Genomic DNA, 19,917 nt, shown 5'->3' on the forward strand with positions numbered 1-19,917 from the left:
TTTAAACTCGATTAAAAATAAGTCAAACTTCCATTTTTACGTTGAGGGCATTCCACAGTAGTAGCAGAGTTGATGCACAATGATGGGCACTGGAGGTTCAACACAAATCTCCCTCCTCAAGTAGGGTTTTGTTGCAGTACTTCTGATTTAGCACAAAATGCCACTACATGGAAGGTCTGCAGCTGCATTTCTTCCTTGCAGTTTTCCAAACAGTAAACTCCAAGTATATTTTAAAAATTGTACAAGACTACAAAAGAGCATCTGTTTCCCCAGCGTTCCCTGCCTTGGCTTTCGGTCACTGCACAACCCCTTTGTTTATCTCTCCTTCTTCTAGGGAGGTGAAGCGAATACATGATTTGATTGCCTACATATCAATGCTGGGTAATGAACATGAGGAATTGGAAATACTTATGTCTCAGAAAAATTACTACAAAGATGGCATTTACTGAATCCTGGAGCCTTGTTATGTTAGTCTTGAATGTTATGTTAGTCTTGTTATGTTAGTCACTGGCTACATCCTCATTAGGAAGGACAAAAAGGACAGCAGGGAATAGGGGTTGGACTCTATATCAAAGATACCATTACTTATTTTAGTGATAGGTAGTTGTATTGACAGAATACACAGAGTTCTGTGAGGCATCTGATTTAACACAGTACCAACACAACATTCTGATTAAAAAAAATAATAAACTAACACTGAAGATAATTTACCATTGGAACAGATTACTGGGGAAGCAGCAGACTCTCCATCACTTGGCCCTTTTAAAAAAAAGAATGGATGTGTTTCTGATGATTATACTCTAGTTGATCTACAAGTTATTGAGCTCATTGCAGGAATTAATAGGTTAAACCCTACAGCCTCAACACTATGCAAGAAGCCAGACAAGATGATGATAATGGTCTCTTCCAACTTTTTAGAAAGGGGGTTATTGATCTTAAATGAACTCAATCATACATAATTAGCCTCTAGTAGGGAATTAAGCCCCAAAAGTTCAGGCTGTTCATTGGCTCAGCAGTCTCTTAGGGACATCACTGGAGAGATATGCAGCAGGGCTCTTGGGGTAACCACTAAGGGGAAGAAAAACCTCTATGCCTAGTCACATCCACCCTACACTGAAAATCTCAGGAAACACCGTTTCAGTAGAGTTCCCTTTAAAGTGCCCACCAATTTTTATTTTATTTAACTCCAAGTACACACTGGAACTAAACAAGCTGCTTTTTGGGATGGGGAAAAAAAGCAGGGCTCCAAACCCCATTTCTCATAGGTAGTGGCATATATGTAAAGTGGCCAGTATTAATTTTTAGAATCCTTGCAGGCCGCCACCTTCTCCACTCCAAGTGCCAGAGTAGGAATCAGCCTTGACAGTGCTCTTCCAGGACTGCCTGACAGAACAGCAGTGGGTGGGGGGGAGCTCTTCATCAAATGAAGGTGACTCCATAGGCATTGCAGACTCCAGAAGGATGCTGAGCTGCTTATCCTTCGGGCCAAACTGGTGTCCGGGTTAGTTGCATGGGTGAGGAAAACCTTCTTATCAAACCCAACTCCATAAAGCCCACAACAAATATATTCCCACTCCCAGCATTGCCAGCTCTTGTGATTTCTTTGCAAGTCACGTGACTTTGGCCAGGGCTTGTGCCAATATCACAATGACAAAAGAAACTCAGCCCTCTCTCGAATTTCAGCCACGCCTGTGGGAACCCCTTCTGATTGGCTGCCTTCCCCAATTATGCATCTCCTGGGAAGAGCAGCCAATCAGAGCTGCTACAGGAAGCCGACAGAGCTCTCTCCCCTCCCTTCAGGAGCAGAGGCTGGGGAAGAGGGAGGAGCAGACATCGTTCTCACAGGAAGGAGCAGAAATAGCCCAGCAGCTCCACACCCTCCTCCTCATTCCCCTCCCCACTGTGAAAAATGGGACAGTCAGCTCCCTGCTCCTCTCCACTTCCCCCAACCCTAGGAAGGGAGAACAGAGGATCCCACTGCCCCCACCCCTTCCAGGAGTTGCAGAAGAAGCAGAGGCAGGGAGAGGAACAGGATAAGCAGATGTTGGGGCTGGAAAGACAGATATGGGATTGGGGCACACATAGTTAATTAGAGCCTTTGTGTTTGGGGAGATGCTCAGCACCATCAACCAGCCAGCAACAGCTCCTGTAGGGAGGTCAAAATCACCTTACTCTGAGAACTTGGGTGTCTCAGCAACACTACTTGTCACAGACATTGCGGGTGAACAGGAGGCGTTCAAAAACAAAACAACCCAGACAGACCAAGAGATACAATGAGATTTATTTAATTACTTGATTTTGGGGCTAAATCCATTATTTTGGGGGATCTAGTTCATGAGTTTTGAACATTGGTGGCTGACAACACTCCCCTCCCCTCACAAAAGGAATGGCCTGGCAGCCACAGCTCCCACTTTCCTGTGGCCCATTTAGAAGGGAGATGAGCTTCCCAGTCTTGATCCAAAACCCATTGAAGCCAACAGGAACCTTTCTCTCAATGTCAATGGGCTCTGGATCAGGGTCAAAAACCTAGATATGGGAGGCCTCACCCTTCTATTGCTTAAACCAGAGGTCTTCCCACCCCCTCTACATTCAAAAAAAAAAAAAAAAAAGAACAAAATGGCTGCAGACTGAAAGATATTCTCTCTTGTGTGAGTAAGTAGGGGCTGATCCAAGTATTGCAATCTGAACTACCAAGCCAGGCTTCAAGGATCACAATCATAGAATATTAGGGTTGGAAGGGACCTCAGGAGGTCATCTAGTCCAACCCTCCATTATCATGACCAAGATTTTCTCTACTGTACTTATCTAAAAGAAATCTGAAAGAGAAAACACCTAAGTATATACCCTAAATATAAGAATTAAACACATACAGTGAAATTAATAGTTTTCTTCTCATAACTTCTATAGTCCAAGATATGCTTGTATAAAGGCATGCCATCATTATACTGAATAATTCCTCTAGATTTCTAAAAGAGAGCTCACATGAACAGACACACACAAAAAGACTTCCTGTTAAAGCAGAATTAGATCTACAGAACTAAAGAAGGATCTATACTAAAAAGTTCTTTGAAGTTTTTAAAAGAATTCCATTTCTGTTTGGAATCTAAAAAACAGATAAATGGACCCAAAATGTATTTTGTTTACAAATACTGGGGAGGTGGGGGTGGTCAAGGATTTTAATATCATTAGCTTTATGATGTTATTTCTTTTACAACAAAACTAGTCACTTTCTCTCTGAATGTGTAGCTGGAAAAATTCGCTGTTTAGCTTTCAAGATTCTTAAGCAAATTCCACGTTTTTTCTTAAAATATTTAGTTTAATTCAGTCCTATTTGTAGTGATATTAATCAAATCTATTTAGAGTAACCTGAACAGCAAGCAGGGGGGAAAATCACATTAGATGACCCAGTTACAGCTACTTTCTGGAAAGCAGATGATCTATCAGTGGTTCCCACTGCTTCATATGTGGCAACAAGGCTATGCACAGGTGACCAAAGAGCGCCTCATTTTAATAAGGATATACTTCTACAAGCTCAAAATGCTGTCACTCCATTCTTCATCTTCCATTTCCTTTTCAGGGAGATCACAAAAAGAATAAGACAGTAATAAATGCAGGAGAGGCCTTTACACAGAACTACAACTTTAATACAACAGGACAAGCTGGAGGATATGCCAGTTATCAGACAATAATTAATTGCATACGTTAGGAGATCCTGCACCACTGAATGCTACCACTTCAACCAAAGCAGATCTGGATCCCTTGGACTTCTAACTTTATATTAGGAAAATAAGCCTAATAAAAAACCCTAATGATACACATTCATGCTATGGTAATGCATACAAATTAAAAAAAAAATCAGTCTAAAGGAGGACATCGTAATTTTGGAGAAGTGCAGAGTTGGCAGAAGGAATAATAAAGCCCCTCTTGCCCATATACAGTTCCTAGGGTCAGTGCTAACTGGTAGCAGCCAAACCCAGCAACAGCCACAATTTTTTAGATGAACAAGCACACACATAGCAGTGGTGCACAGAGATCTGTAATTGTCTCTTTTTCCCTAAACTCCCCAGACAGACAAACAAAACAAAATCAAAGAACAGGTTTCAGAGTAACATCCGTGTTAGTCTGTATTTGCAAAAAGAAAAGGAGTACTTGTGGCACCTTAGAGACTAACCAATTTAGAGACTAACCAAAGAAGAAGCCACATGATTGGCTGATGGAAAGTTTGGCTCTGCCCTGTCTTCAACTCTAATCAGTATGGTAAAGCACCAAAAAGAGAAGCACACTGTGTATATATCTGCTTATCCATTATATTATTTATATAGCACCCACATATGTTCATGGTGCTTTCCTATATATTTGTCAACACAAGCTCATAACCCAGAGATAGACCCAACACACTCCAAATTCCACAGAGAAGCAACTAGGTTATTGGTCTTCTAACTGGAGGAAAGAAATGAACAGGACAACGGTTGGAGAGTGAAAGAGTGAGTTACCTCAGTTGTCATATTATACTCACCGCTGCATGTAGTGTAGCAGCAGTTCACACTTAGTATCCACGGGCCAACTAACTAATCAATCCATCACTGGTTTTTCCCATTTGTTTTTACACAAGAACCTCCTAAAATGAATTTGTTTACACAGACATATTCTGGTTTCGCATATACAACTTTTTTTAAAACTACAGTTTTCCATATTATTGTACTGATGTACAATTAATCTACATTGTTTTTGGACACCTACTATATCATTTGGACTCTACTGTCCTCTGGACCAGAAGAAAGCAGACTTCAAGCAAGTACTCTCACACTGCTCAGTAGCATGACAGATACCAAGACAACTTCATTTCAAGATTTAAAATAAAGCTTTGTAAACAAGAAAGGAAACCCTTGTGATTTCTTTCAGCAGCGTCCTTCAAATTTGTTTAAATATTTACTTGAAAATTATAAAATCCAGCTAATCACATGCATATGCATTGGAAGTTACACACTGCATTACTGAGAATACCACAGAGCTATAAAAATATCTTCAAAGATCTAACCACCTTGATCCAGTGTCTTGTATGTCCTGTCTCCCCCAAATATCCAGATCTCATTTCAAGGGCTCAAAATGCAGGCAAGAACTTGCATCTCAACACAGGAGAGAACAAAAACATCCACATTTATTCTAAAGCATTTCAGCAAGTGACAAACTGACTGGCTGAAGAAATCGCCTGGGCTTTCTTAATGAGCAAGCAGTACCGAGGTAGTACTTTAATTTAGCTCTCATGCTAATCTTCACATACACCAACAGGCAATGTGTAAAACTAGAGCCACTGTTTTGTTTGTTTTAAATAAAGTTTCTTCAGAACTGTTGCTACTTAGATCTTCCTTTTCCTGGAACAACTGGGAATAATTTTGTTTCTATATGAAAACAGGAAGCTACATACCGCAGATCCAAAGCTGGTGTAAATTGTCATAACTGTTGACGTCAATGGAGCTATGACACCAGCTGAGGATCTGCCCCTTAGTATAACAGAATCTAGGCAGTCAGCTTTCAGAGTCAAGTGTCTGATAAAAGCTTTTGCAGTTAATGTGTGTGTGGAGGAACAGTAGCATTAAGTGGTTTGCTGGAATACTGACAATAAATATGCCTAAAGAGAGACACCAGTGGGCATAGCAAAGGTTCAGTTTCTGATTCAAGGGTGGTGACAGAGGACAGCTTCAGTATCAGCATTTATCTACCAATTCCCCCACAGATCTATTGATATAGCAGAGTGAGCAATATTTTCCACTTTAACACTCTAATCATCCTGCAATTAAACGACTTCCAGGGCTAACTGAACTTAAGTTAAAATGAATACAGTATACTGTATGCTTACCATGCTTTTGCACAAGAGATGTAATGACTCCCAAAGCCTAGAAACACTAAATAGTTTTTAGGGAACTGAAACTTGAAGTGAGAGGCAGGAAGCCCAGTTGTAATAACTTTTTTGAAAAAATGGTCTGCTAAATTCATTAAGAGAGGTAAAGGAATACACAAACCTCTGAGCCAAAAATCCAAACACCTCCTTACATACATTTTTAGTGAGATTCCCATGGCTCTGGACAAACAAAGCACTGCTATAAAGACATAAGCAGGTCGTAATTCAATTAAACAAATCCTGTGTAAACCAAAATATGACTAGTCTCACTATAGCCCAATAAAGCAGAGTTTCTCCCATGCAAACCTTCTGAATCTAGTAGGATATTGTATACATGTAATCACACACACCCCCCTCTACCTCAGAACTATTTTAAACAGATTTACACTAATTAAAAATATCCAGTTTAAAGAAACAGAAACATACAAAGAATAGGTACCCAAAACCCAATCATTAAACTTTTTGCATTCCTGACAAATTGTTTTTCCTGTTTCATCAAAATGCAGTCTGACTACTTCTTTTGATCTGTCCTGTTTTTCTAACCAAGTTGCAGTTCATTTCAGAAACTGCTTGTCACAGATATCAAGGGACCCAACTCTAAGTTTCAGCAGATTTTCATACAGACATTCAGGTCCCATTGTTTACTGAAAACCAGGTGTTTGTGTTTAGAAACTTGTAATCCGTTAAAAGACATAAGCAAAATGTAGCTACTAAATCGTTTCTCTATTTTCTTATGGTTCCCTGAAGCACTCCGTAAGTGTGCTTCCATCCTTCAACAAGTAAACAGATTGCATTTTTTAGCTATGATACCATAAATAATAAAGCTTTCGTGAATAAAGAAAACAAGAATGTAAGCATGTTAAAAATGGGTAAGATTCAAGTTTACATTCTATAGGTGAGTCTATTTTGACATAAGCCAGTGCGAATGACTGCAAACTAAACAGCAAAACAAATATTATTTGATGCAAAGCCCAGAAAAATGTTTTTTTGAAAGAGGTACAATAGGAAAAGGTGCTTTGCAAATTACTGGCATTAAACCAACATGCACTTTTGGAATGAGCCTGAGCGAGTGCCTGATTGGCTGGTAGCCTGTAGGGGGCAGGCATTGGAGCTGTCTGTTTGTTTGTTTCAGGGAAGCCTGGCTGTTTAAAAATAGCCAGAGCTTTGGGAACCAGCTGAGCAGCAGGGAACAGCAGAGCAGCACACAGCAGGAGTTTGCCTGGGAGTTCGCCTGGAGTGAGCCCAGTGAGGCTTACATCTTGCCAACTTCTCTGAGGAAGCTCATAGTAGGAAGGTGATATGGAAGGGGGGGGAGGGTTCAGCTGTTGTGACCTGCACTGGATGTGCCATGTTTGTCTTTCTTTCACAGGACAGAAGCGACTTTGTCTGTACAAAGTGCAAGCTGGTCTCCATATTGGAAGAGAAGATTGAAGGTCTGGTGCAACAGATAACGACCCTGCGTTGCATACGAGAAACTGAGGATTTTCTGGATAAAAGTCAGGATATGCTTCTACGGGCACAAAGCTCTAAAGTTTTAGAGCAGGTTGCACAGCGGAGCCAAGAGGCCCGTGAAGAAGCTTGGCAACATGTGACCTCCAGAAGAAGAAGGAAAAATGTCCGGGTTCCAGCAACGCGGACAGGTAACTAACCGCTTTCATGTTCTCTCCACAGGTACCTTTGCGGAGAGTGGACCAGATGATATGTCTGGGGGGAGAAAGCAGAAGGAGACTCCGCTGGTTGGAAGGCATGAGATGCACTGTCCTGAGATGGGGGGTTCCACGACCACCACTCCCAAGAGAAGGAGGCGGGTGGTGGTGGTCAGGGACTCTCTCCTCTGGGGGACTGAGTCATCTATCTGCTGCCCTGACCGGGAAAACCAAGAAGTCTGCTGCTTGCCAAGGGCTAAGTTTCGCGATGTGACGGAGAGACTGCCGAGACTCATCAAGCCCTCGGATCGCTACCCCTTCCTGCTTCTCCACGTGGGCACCAATGATACTGCCAAGAATGACCTTGAGTGGATCACTGCGGACTACGTGGCTCTGGGAAGAAGGATAAAGGAGTTTGAGGCGCAAGTGGTGTTCTCGTCCATCCTCCCCGTAGAAGGAAAAGGCCGGGGCAGGGACCGTTGAATCGTGGAAGTCAACGAATGGCTACGCAGGTGGTGTCGGAGAGAAGGCTTTGGATTCTTTGACCATGGGATGGTGTTCCATGAAGGAGGAGTGCTGGGCAGAGACGGGCTCCATCTTACGAAGAGAGGGAAGAGCATCTTTGCGAGCAGGCTGGCTAACCTAGTGAGGAGGGCTTTAAACTAGGTTCACCGGGGGAAGGAGACCAAAGCCCTGAGGTAAGTGGGAAAGCGGGATACCGGGAGGAAGCACAGGCAGGAACGTCTGTGAGGGGAGGGCTCCTGCCTCATACTGAGAATGAGGGGCAATCAGCAGGTTATCTCAAGTGCTTATACACGAATGCACAAAGCCTTGGAAACAAGCAGGGAGAACTGGAGGTCCTGGTGATGTCAAGGAATTATGACGTGATTGGAATAACAGAGACTTGGTGGGATAACTCACATGACTGGAGTACTGTCATGGATGGTTATAAACTGTTCAGGAAGGACAGGCAGGGCAGAAAAGGTGGGGGAGTAGCACTGTATGTAAGGGAGCAGTATGACTGCTCAGAGCTCCGGTACGAAACTGCAGAAAAACCTGAGTGTCTCTGGATTAAGTTTAGAAGTGTGAGCAACAAGAGTGATGTAGTGGTGGGTGTCTGCTATAGACCACCGGACCAGGGGGATGAGGTAGATGAGGCTTTCTTCCAGCAACTCGCAGAAGCTACTAGATCGCACGCCCTGGTTCTCATGGGCGACTTTAATCGTCCTGATATCTGCTGGGAGAGCAATACAGCGGTGCATAGACAATCCAGGAAGTTTTTGGAAAGCGTAGGGGACAATTTCCTGGTGCAAGTGCTAGAGGAGCCAACTGGTGGGGGGAGCTTATCTTGACCTGCTGCTCACAAACCGGGAAGAATTAGTGGGGGAAGCAAAAGTGGACGGGAATCTGGGAGGCAGTGACCATGAGTTGGTTGAGTTCAGGATCCTGACACAGGGAAGAAAGGTAAGCAGCAGGATACGGACCCTGGACTTCAGGAAAGCAGACTTCGACTCCCTCAGGGAACGGATGGGTAGGATCCCCTGGGGGACTAACATGAAGGGGAAAGGAGTCCAGGAGAGCTGGCTGTATTTCAAGGAATCCCTTTTGAGGTTACAGGGACAAACCATCCCAATGAGTTGAAAGAATAGTAAATATGGCAGGCGACCAGCTTGGTTTAACGGTGAAATCCTAGCGGATCTTAAACATAAAAAAGAAGCTTACAAGAAGTGGAAGGTTGGACATATGACCAGGGAAGAGTATAAAAATATTGCTCAGGCATGTAAGAATGAAATAAGGAGGGCCAAATCGCACCTGGAGCTGCAGCTAGCAAGAGATGTCAAGAGTAAGAAGAAGGGTTTCTTCAGGTATGTTGGCAACAAGAAGAAAGCCAAGGAAAGTGTGGGCCCCTTACTGAATGAGGGAGGCAACCTAGTGACAGAGGATGTGGAAAAAGCTAATGTACTCAATGCTTTTTGTGCCTCTGTCTTCACTAACAAGGTCAGCTCCCAGACTGCTGCGCTGGGCATCACAAAATGGGGAAGAGATGGCCAGCCCTCTGTGGAGAAAGAGGTGGTTAGGGACTATTTAGAAAAGCTGGACGTGCACAAGTCCATGGGGCCGGACCAGTTGCATCCCAGAGTGCTAAAGGAATTAGCGGCTGTGATTGCAGAGCCATTGGCCATTATCTTTGAAAACTCGTGGAGAACGGGGGAAGTCCCGGATGACTGGAAAAAGGCTAATGTAGTGCCAATCTTTAAAAAAGGGAAGAAGGAGCATCCTGGGAACTACAGGCCAGTCAGCTTCACCTCAGTCCCTGGAAAAATCATGGAGCAGGTCCTCAAGGAATCACTCCTGAAGCACTTACATGAGAGGAAAGTGATCAGGAACAGTCAGCATGGATTCACCAAGGGAAGGTCATGCCTGACTAATCTAATCGCCTTCTATGATGAGATTATTGGTTCTGTGGATGAAGGGAAAGCAGTGGATGTATTGTTTCTTGACTTTAGTAAAGCTTTGACACGGTCTCCCATAGTATTCTTGTCAGCAAGTTAAAGAAGTATGGGCTGGATGAATGCACTATAAGGTGGGTAGAAAGTTGGCTAGATTGTCAGGCTCAACGGGTAGTGATCAATGGCTCCATGTCTAGTTGGCAGCCGGTGTCAAGTGGAGTACCCCAGGGGTTGGTCCTGGGGCCGGTTTTGTTCAATATCTTCATAAATGATCTGGAGGATGGTGTGGATTGCACTCTCAGCAAATTTGCGGATGATACTAAACTGGGAGGAGTGGTAGATACGCTGGAGGGCAGGGATAGGATACAGAGGGACCTAGACAAATTGGAGGATTGGGCCAAAAGAAATCTGATGAGGTTCAATAAGGATAAGTGCAGGGTCCTGCACTTAGGACGGAAGAACCCAATGCACAGCTACAGACTAGGGACCGAATGGCTAGGCAGCAGTTCTGCGGAAAAGGACCTAGGGGTGACAGTGGACAAGAAGCTGGATATGAGTCAGCAGTGTGCCCTTGTTGCCAAGAAGGCCAATGGCATTTTGGGATGTATAAGTAGGGGCATAGCGAGCAGATCGAGGGACATGATCGTTCCCCTCTATTCGACATTGGTGAGGCCTCATCTGGAGTACTGTGTCCAGTTTTGGGCCCCACACTACAAGAAGGATGTGGATAAATTGGAGAGAGTCCAGCGAAGGGCAACAAAAATGATTAGGGGTCTGGAACACATGACTTATGAGGAGAGGCTGAGGGAACTGGGATTGTTTAGTCTGCAGAAGAGAAGAATGAGGGGGGATTTGATAGCTGCTTTCAACTACCTGAGAGGTGGTTCCAGAGAGGATGGTTCTAGACTATTCTCAGTGGTAGAAGAGGACAGGACAAGGAGTAATGGTCTCAAGTTGCAGTGGGGGAGGTTTAGGTTGGATATTAGGAAAAACTTTTTCACTAGGAGGGTGGTGAAACACTGGAATGCGTTACCTGGGGAGGTGGTAGAATCTCCTTCCTTAGAAGTTTTTAAGGTCAGGCTTGACAAAGCCCTGGCTGAGATGATTTAATTGGGGATTGGTCCTGCTTTGAGCAGGGGGTTGGACTAGATGACCTCCTGAGGTCCCTTCCAACCCTGATATTTTATGATTCTATGAATGTTATGAAATCTGGATTTTTCCGATTGAAAAAAAAATAAGAGGACAATTGCATTTCTTGAATACATGCTCCATTAAAGATCAGCCGATACACAGGACTGATCCAATGGCCTAAGGAAAGTGCTCTGCATTGCACCACCATATAGAAATGTTTCCGTCTCTGTCAGGGTTTGTCTACATACAAGCCAAACACCAAATTGATTACATTTACAAACAGATTCAGTAATACTGATTCAAAACCCGATTTAGGTACTCTTATTCTGGAACAAGAGTTCTGAACCAAAATTGAAAAAGGGTCCTCTTGCTCCAAAATAAGAGAGTGTCTACATGGGAAGAATGCACCAAACTAAATAGGTTTAACAAACAACTTATGCTAAATTGGTGCAACTTCTGTGTTTAGAGATATCTGAGACCTTGTATAAAGTGGTATCTAAACTCTTTAAACTAAGGTAACCTGGCTAAGATACCGCCATGGTCTCTGAATCTTCAGGCTTCTAAGAGCTGGAAATGACACAAAGGCAGGGTGCACATCATATTTCTCAATCTCTCTGTCTAGCTAAAGAACATTCAAAATCTCAGAATGGATTCCAAAAACATGAATCTAGATGGTGACGGGGGGCCTTCAAAGTGTGTATGGGGCTATAAATCCCTCTCCGCTCCCAATCGCAATACAGAGGATGCCCTGCTGAAAATGAGGGATGGGACAGAAAAGCTTCATAAATAAACGTTGTTGTAAGCCATTTTCATTTTGCTGAACTTGAGAGGCTATAGGGAAATCCTTATTTGCTGTGTTGCTGTGTGAGCAGCTAACATTTCTCCTGGCTGAAAGCTGCTCCCATATTTTTTTTTTATAGCTTGCTTCACACAGTCTTGCCTTTCTGGGGGACTGTGTGGGAAACAGAAAGAAGAAAAGTTCCTATTTTGGTGAGGTGAGAAGATCCCCACGTAGGTCATGCTGGTTAATAATTTCTATTATATAAATACTGTTTTGTTTCTCTAATGGGGCAGGAAAAAGATCAAAATACAATTGAGAAGAATGATGGGATGAAACGACAATTCAATTACCTCCAGAAAAAAAAATGGTTTCTGGAACGGAACTGAAAGCATCTTTTCCTCTATGAAAGTTAAAACTGCAAAACAGATAGATGTTAGTATCTGAAGAAAAGATAGCATAAACATTCTCTGTAGAAACGGCCATCATGCAATCATTTCTAAAATGACAAAAAAGGAAAAAACCAAACACACAAAACAAAAAGTAGCAAAGCATGAATTATGTTTCAGATGGCAACCTCATGCAGCGTGGGTTTGTACAGTACATACCCAGATAGGATCTCTTTGGAGGTGCTTTGATTTCTTCATCTTTACTATCTGCAGCTACATAAGAAAAATAAATTGAGAAGAGAGGACGAAAAGACAAAACAAACTAATCTGAGTCAATACAGTAGATGGTCTTTTAGGTTGTTTTATTTTAAGCTTAATTAGTACATATCTTGCTGATTAAAAAAACATGCAAAAAGTTTTAGTTTCCATGCTGTCTATAGGATTTTTCCCAAGATTTTAGGGAGGGATAAAGGGGAAGGAAATCACTGATGGCCTCACTGTGAGAAATAACAGCAATTTAAAATAAAATAATAAAGGAGAGGAGAGAATAGAGACAGTGTAACATGTAACCCTCTTCAAAGCAATGTACAAATATTTATAAACTTTTCAGTGAGAGAAAGCTTAAATTGCTTATTTTTATTCCTGTGCCTGAGTTAAATGTGAAGATGGGAGAGACTTTCAGGAAAGAATCATGTAGGAACAAATAAAGAAATAAAACAGGATAGGGCTGCCTCACGTTCTGGAGGAAACCCTTTTCTACAACACTTCCAACTGGTTTAACAGTTTAGCTGCAGGTTTGGCCACTCGCATTAACAAAGACAGAGACCAAATCACCACTTCAAGTGTTCCATATGCTGAACCATTTAATCTGATCCAAACCTTCCTCTGTAAGCCTGAATTCCATATGAAAACCACATACTACCCAAGACTATTGCCAGTGCTCTTAATAAAGCTCTTCAAGGGAACACGGTGTTAAAGTAAGGGACAAGTTGTAAAAATAAGTTAAGATAGCATCAGTTTGAGGGAAGACAAGGTCCAAAATTAAATGACAGAAAGAAATAAACTGAAGCAGTAATGGAGCCCCCATGCTCCTTGGCCCCTAAGCACTACAGGAATACAAATAATTACACAGCAAGGGTGGCTTTAGGGTTAGGCAAAATAAACTTAAGGCATCACACCAACAGAATAGACCATCCCCATGACAAACTCCCCACTGGTTGTAAGCAAAGTTAGAATATTTAGGGGTGCCTGGCAGTTACCCACACACCAGGGCAAAGGTTCTTGGGGCATAATCAAGATTTGGGGTGGGGGGGTAGGGGAGGAAACAAATCTCTGCATTACATTGGCCCTAGCTGTATCTAGGATGGTTCTACTACTCTGCCAAGATTTTCAAAAAATGACTGGTAATTTTAGCTGCCTCTACCTTTGGGTACCCAGCTTGAGCCATTTTAACAGGAACATGATTTTCAGAGGATGGTTGCTTGGATATTGCCTGACCATCAGGCCCCTTTAAACAGTCTCAACTCGGATGCCTCAGAATTGACGTACCCAAAATCAACAGGTCACTTTTCAACATCTTGGCCTTCCAGCATAGTTGCACTGTGGTATACAACAGGACTCTCACTGCTAAGCAGATTTGTACAAGGAGAGAGATTAAAAATAAACAAATAAATCCAACCTTGAGCCATTCTGTACTGAAGGAGACATCTATACAGTACACTGCTACTGCAGACACCAATTTAAACTCAGCTGTGGAGGGCTGTTGTTACCACTACAATGGTGTCAGGATATCCACAAATAAAAAGTCACGATATGATCAAAATGGAATTAAGAAAGAGACAAAAGAAAAGGAGGGCTTGCTGGCACTATCTAGGGTCTGCCTCATCCCAACACTAGGTGTCACCGCACAGTTTGATCATGTTCTTCCATTTGAGAGAGAATTATCCTATTACTGAGGATTTAAAACAAAAACCAAAAAAAAATGTTTTCTGAAGCCTATTTTCAGCAAGTGTTTGACTGTTTTGGGCTGTAATCTCCTCTTGGTTAATGCCTGTAAATAAAGGATAACAAAATGTATGCATGAGAAAACAAATCTTTCCTAGAAGCTCTGGGGGAGCAGGGGTAAGGGGGGAAATCATTTCCTGGTGGTGGGGGAGGGGGGGTTGTTTTTTTAAAGTGGAGAAAATAAGTCTCCCTAATACCCGGCCAGGGCGGAGACTCTCCAAGGAGACAGTCAAGCCAGTCCAAGGGGAGTGAACTTTTAAAGTTGCAAAAGATTCCCACATAAATGGAAGTGCCAGAACTGTACACTATTCACATTAAATGGCTTTGTGGATACACGGTTAACTAAACACTAAAATGTACTTCAAGCCAGAGGACTTAGCATAACTTGCTTGAGCTCACAAAAGCTGTCCTCTGGATTAGGAGAGAGACCTTGTTATTGCTTTGGAAGCTAAGAAAAAGATTGGCTTCCTCGTGAACTAGTTATTTAGCAGGGATTATTTGGCGGAATAGAAAAAAAAAACAACATGCTACTCCTGGACAACTCAAGACTCACTGGTCAAATGTGCACCAGGATTATTAGAACGAAATATAAGGCCTCCGCGAGAATGAAGACAGAGCGAGGACAGGCTCACTTTTTAATCTGAATTATGTTGTAGAGGTATTAGGAAAGAGGCTGGAAGAAGGAATGGGTAGAAAGATTTAAATACAAAAACATAGTGATATTGATCTTATTATTCGGATACTGCAATCCATAACCTAGCGCCTTCCATCCAGGGATCTCAAAAGCATCAAACTGAAATTTAGCTTCCCACCATCTGCGTGAGATATGGAGAAAACTAGGTACAGAGAAAACTCAGGATCAGATGGGAAAACCATGGGAGAGTCAGGTTTAGGAACGCAGGTCATCGGATTCCCAGCTCCTGTGCTTCACCCACAAGATCATTCTTCCTCTCCTGAACTATGTATGTATGCCCAGAATGGTAAATAGCACAAACATTAGTTTCAAGACAGTACATTACTTCCGACAGTGAATCACAAGATCCTCAGCATTAATACTTTTTCAACTTGTACATCTTTCTTATATGAAAATATCACTGGTTTAACCTTCCCATCACTTAGAAGTTAATCGCATGTATGAAAGCCAGGAGAGACATTTAGTTGCACCGTGCGGTTCTAATAACAAAAGTTTGCATAAAGTACAGTGAGCTTCGTGCTGCAAAAAAAAGAGGGAAGGCCCAAAACAACAGGCAAAATTGTTCTCTTTAGTGAATATATGGAAAATTGGTTCTTGGGAAATGATATGGCATAACACTGAGTATGCTCTGCAAGTTACCTTACAGGCTGGTGAAGAACCCAATTCTTTCACTAGGTGACTGAATGCCAGTCATTAAATCAAAAAAAGATTGTGGCTGAAACTGAATTGGATATGCATCCACCGACATGTATTGAGGCAGCCTGCTAGAGAAGGCGTGAGGGGGAAAGAGGACAATCTGGCTTAAAGACTTACCCCCTTAACCCCACAAAGGGCAATCTGAAGAGGAAGCCCTCTGCTCCCAACCAACAGGTATCTAGAGGCAAAGAGCTGGCTGTTCCCCTCCCAATACATCCAGTTTTTAAATCTCTGCTAAATGAGACCAGATCTAAAGTCACTCATTTTCCCAGCCTGTGATAAATCTTGCAGACAATGCAGCCTCAGACTGTAGAGGAGAAAAATGGATGGGTCAGAGTATTGAGAGTTGCAGATGAGCGAACGTTCTTCATGATCTCACTTTACCTGGGCAGCTTCACAGCACACTCCACAGAAACCACTGAGTGGGAATAGGTTTGCAGAGCAGGCCTATCGTTCTATTAAATAAATAACCCTGCTGCAGATCCAGCACCATAGCCCTGTAGGGCTCCCTCTGCCTGGAAAGGCTGCAGCAATTTGGAGCTGGATCAAGCCCTTAGTTTTTAGGGTAAGAGAAGGAAGAAAACAGATCAAGAGCGCAAATTATATGTCCATATTGGCAAAACAAATGAAAAGAAGCCAACAGTTTTATAGCCCAGCAGCAGCAGGAGAAACATAAAAACAGGGAACATACAAGTCAAACAACAAAACCAGAGGTCAGCAATTGTTACATTTCCAAACTGGAAGAGAGTTGCCATAAAGTTATGTCTTTTTTAACAAAATGATTTGAGTTTGTCTACATGGTGGGGTATAATGCCCTCTATAGGGATGTTATTTCTGAAGCACACCAACATGCTGTACATTAATTGGTCCCCTAAGACCCTGCTGGCGCACACTGAAGGCTCCCTAGTGCGCTTTACCGTAGTACCATTTCAAACAATATCACATTAAAGCGCACCAGCAGGGTCTACACAGACTAATTCATGCCCAGCATGCTAGTGCGCTTTACAGCCATAAAGCACATTACCCCACTGCTGATCAGTGATACTCAGACTGAGGCTCGGGAGTGGCTCTTTAATGTGTCTCTTGTGGCTCTTTGCAGCACATGATATTAAAACACTGTGATTTAATTATTAACAAATTTAAGTTATCAACCACTCAGGATGCTTTTACTATGTTATTAACCAACTGTAAAATACTTTTTCAGTCATTTTGCTATGAGAATAAATATTAATAATAAATAAGACAGAGAGAGAGAAAATGAAACAATGAATTCATACTACTATGGCTCTTTTGTGTAACGCTGATCGCTAAAATGGCTCCTGAACCACAGAGATCTGAGTATCACTGCCTTAGATTAACAACAAATGATATTCTGGCCCAGACTGGAAATTTCCACACACAAAAAAAAGGACGGCAAGACCATAGGAAGTGTTGTACAATACGTACACTTCGATAAACCTGTAATAGTGACACACCATCACTCCCTATTTTGACAGCAAATGTGGTAACAAGAAATAAAATATTTTATGTGCAAGCAAGACACAGCATTGGCAATAGCAAGATATGGCTTCTGACACTGGCCAGTGACAAGTGCTTCTGTAATATAGAGACTTGGCAGAAAAGCACAGTGAAAACTGTAGATCTTAGCATCATCAAGGCTGGCAGAGTAGCATGACTTCCACTACTTTCTAGGGTTTGACATAAAATATTAAAGAGAACTCTTATTTTCCAGACTGAACTAAGACCCATTTTAAAAATACTCATATGGAAGGAAATAATGTTAAACAGGCCATTCAGAAAGTGCTGGGTTGGATCTCCAAGAGACAATGGTTTGCACCACATACAAAAAAATTTCACTCAACCCAATGACAGTATAAGACATTTTTAGAAATTAATATAGGAAGATTTCACTCTGCAAAATTACTGTTACCAACCTGAAAAGGAGCGACGTTTTATGTTCAGTTCATTTGACACACGTACTTCAGTGCATAGTTTCAGCATCAGTAACATAGTAATGATCATGATAATGCTTTGCCACAGAAGAGGGGACTCAAAATGCCTTCCAAACCTAAAAAGTAAGATAAAAATATATAAACATCTCAAGATGATGATCTTTATACCCAATTACCTTCAATCCTATTTAGGTGTTTAACGATTGTATCCTTAACAATCGCCATAACTGACAAATTTGCAAAGCTGAAGAGAAGAATTACTCTAACAGAGATCTAGCTGCATGTAACCCAACCATATTCCACTTGCACTTGTAGCCATAGGCGCCGACTCTGTGGGTGCTCTGGGGCTGGATCACCCATGGAAAAAAATAGTGGGTGCTCAGCACCCACCAGCCACAGCTAGTGAAACCCCAACGAGCTAATTAGAGGCACTGCCAAACTGCTGTTTGCCAGCTGGGGGAGGGGCTTACGGGAGGGCGGAGAGCGGTGGGCGGGGGCACAGTGGGTGTGGAGCTCCCCTGGGGAAAACTAGAAGTTGGTGCCTATGCTTGTAGTAATGCCCCTGGATCGGACACCTGGGAACTCTGGATCTAAAAGCATGAGTTTCTGTTGCCTGAGCTAAAGGACCAGGCCCATTAGCTTGAATGAAGAGGCAGACTTGCAAACCTGGTCTAGTCACTAGAAGGGGATAAAGAACTACATTGCATTAGCATGAGACATACATTTCTTTCCTCTATTAAGTGAAGACACTGTTAAGTAAAGAACTCCTGCACTATATACTAAGTTCCCTAAATATAATTTTAAAATACATTACATTAAATCATAAGCCCATACCATCCCATTCCCCAAAAAACCACAACTACCAATCTATGATGTTTAATCCAACAGTGCCCCAACAAACCTACAAACACCCGCTCTTACTGCACTCCCACCACTCCAGAAGTCTGGGAGAAGAGAGAGACATCACTTTTGGGGCATACTGCAATCTCATTTGGACTAATTTGGACCATGCTTAGGGAAATGAACTCCAAAGTTTCAGGAAACAGCTACTTGATTGTTCAGAGATGTGGAAACCTGAACGGAAAATGTTTTCTCCCCTGCCTCCCCCAATTTAATTTATGTTTGCTTATTGATGCTGTCTGGCGGGAATTACTGACCTCTCCTACATGTAATGCGGGAAGAGGAACTTGTATAGTAGCCAATACTTAATGAAGAGTCCATCGTCCATGATTGTTTTCTATGATAGAATCTAATGCAAGACTCTTCAGTGAGGATTGGCTGCTATCCAAGTTCCTCTTCCCGCATTACACATAGGAGAGCTCAGTATAATACCCAACAGACATCACCAATAAGCAAACAAAAGTAGGGTTTTGTGAAAAGGGAAGGAAGAGAGGAAAAGCCTTATTTTTTGTGAAAAGGGAAGGAAGAGAGGAAAAGCCTTTCCCATACAGATCTGGTGCAAAATATATTCGATTTATTGTAGAAAGGCTCTGGGCACATGATTGTGACCTCTCTCTCAGCTCAAACAACCTTGCTAGGGTGTATGCCTCAGAAATTCTTATTGCTTCAAGGAAGCAATTTGGGGAACTAAACAGTGTGCTTTCACTCGCTCTGTAATTCTGGGCCACATTTCCTATCTGCCACTCCAAATACACCCACAAAATAGTCACCCAGGCCACTGCCTCATCACCCCACAAACATTGTGCTGCCATCAGCTAAGAAGACAGGAGACAACACTTACAGGAGTAGGGTGATGATTTGTTTAATTAATGTTTTACAAAGCTCTGGCAAATGTAAAGTATAGTATGTATAATGAGCCGTTAGTATGTATGAGAGTACGGTGCAAGGTCTCCCATACACCAGGGCGCAAGAGTCTGGATATAATACTTTAACTTGGGTTTCTTTCAAAATAGAGCTCTGATCTAGTCAACGAGACACTCAGACAGTACCAAGCATATTTGCCAGTAAGCCCTTGCATTGTATGAATACTGAAGGAGTTCTTTACTTCCACTAGAGTCTTTAGGGAGACTCAAGTTTTGTTGTTATGGGGTCAAATCGGCCCCCATGCGGGTGATGCCCAGTAGTGGGGAGAAACTGGAAAGTCCTTGATTCTGGACTTGCTGAGTTTTCTTGGAACTTTTCCTTTTGTGGGTGGCCAGGTTTGTCCCCAATGGAACAGACCATCCCCAGGGAACTGGCCAAGGGGGGGCCCTAACTGCCTAGTGCCACAGAGCTGGGGCCATCCATTATGAAACCACGAGCCCGCACAATGTCTCCT

At 42.5% G+C, this 19,917-nt stretch overlaps 1 protein-coding gene across 2 annotated transcripts in view; it reads right to left on the reverse strand.

Moving 5' to 3' along the window:
• SLC66A2 (solute carrier family 66 member 2) overlaps window positions 1-19,917 on the reverse strand; it is a 108,023-nt gene that overhangs the window by 72,546 nt on the left and 15,560 nt on the right. The window contains exons 3-4 of one of the 2 annotated variants that reach the window (XM_084618740.1): window positions 17,622-17,755; window positions 12,513-12,566 (exon numbers count right to left, since the gene is read on the reverse strand). In XM_084618740.1, the coding sequence (XP_084474866.1) occupies window positions 12,513-12,566; window positions 17,622-17,755 (188 nt within the window). The remainder of the gene's footprint in view (window positions 1-12,512; window positions 12,567-17,621; window positions 17,756-19,917) is intronic. The other variant, XM_084618741.1, reaches the window with a different exon arrangement.

This window comes from Lepidochelys olivacea (assembly GCF_965140295.1).
Source record: "Lepidochelys olivacea isolate rLepOli2 genome assembly, chromosome: 2".
Classification (NCBI taxonomy): Eukaryota; Metazoa; Chordata; order Testudines; family Cheloniidae; genus Lepidochelys; species Lepidochelys olivacea.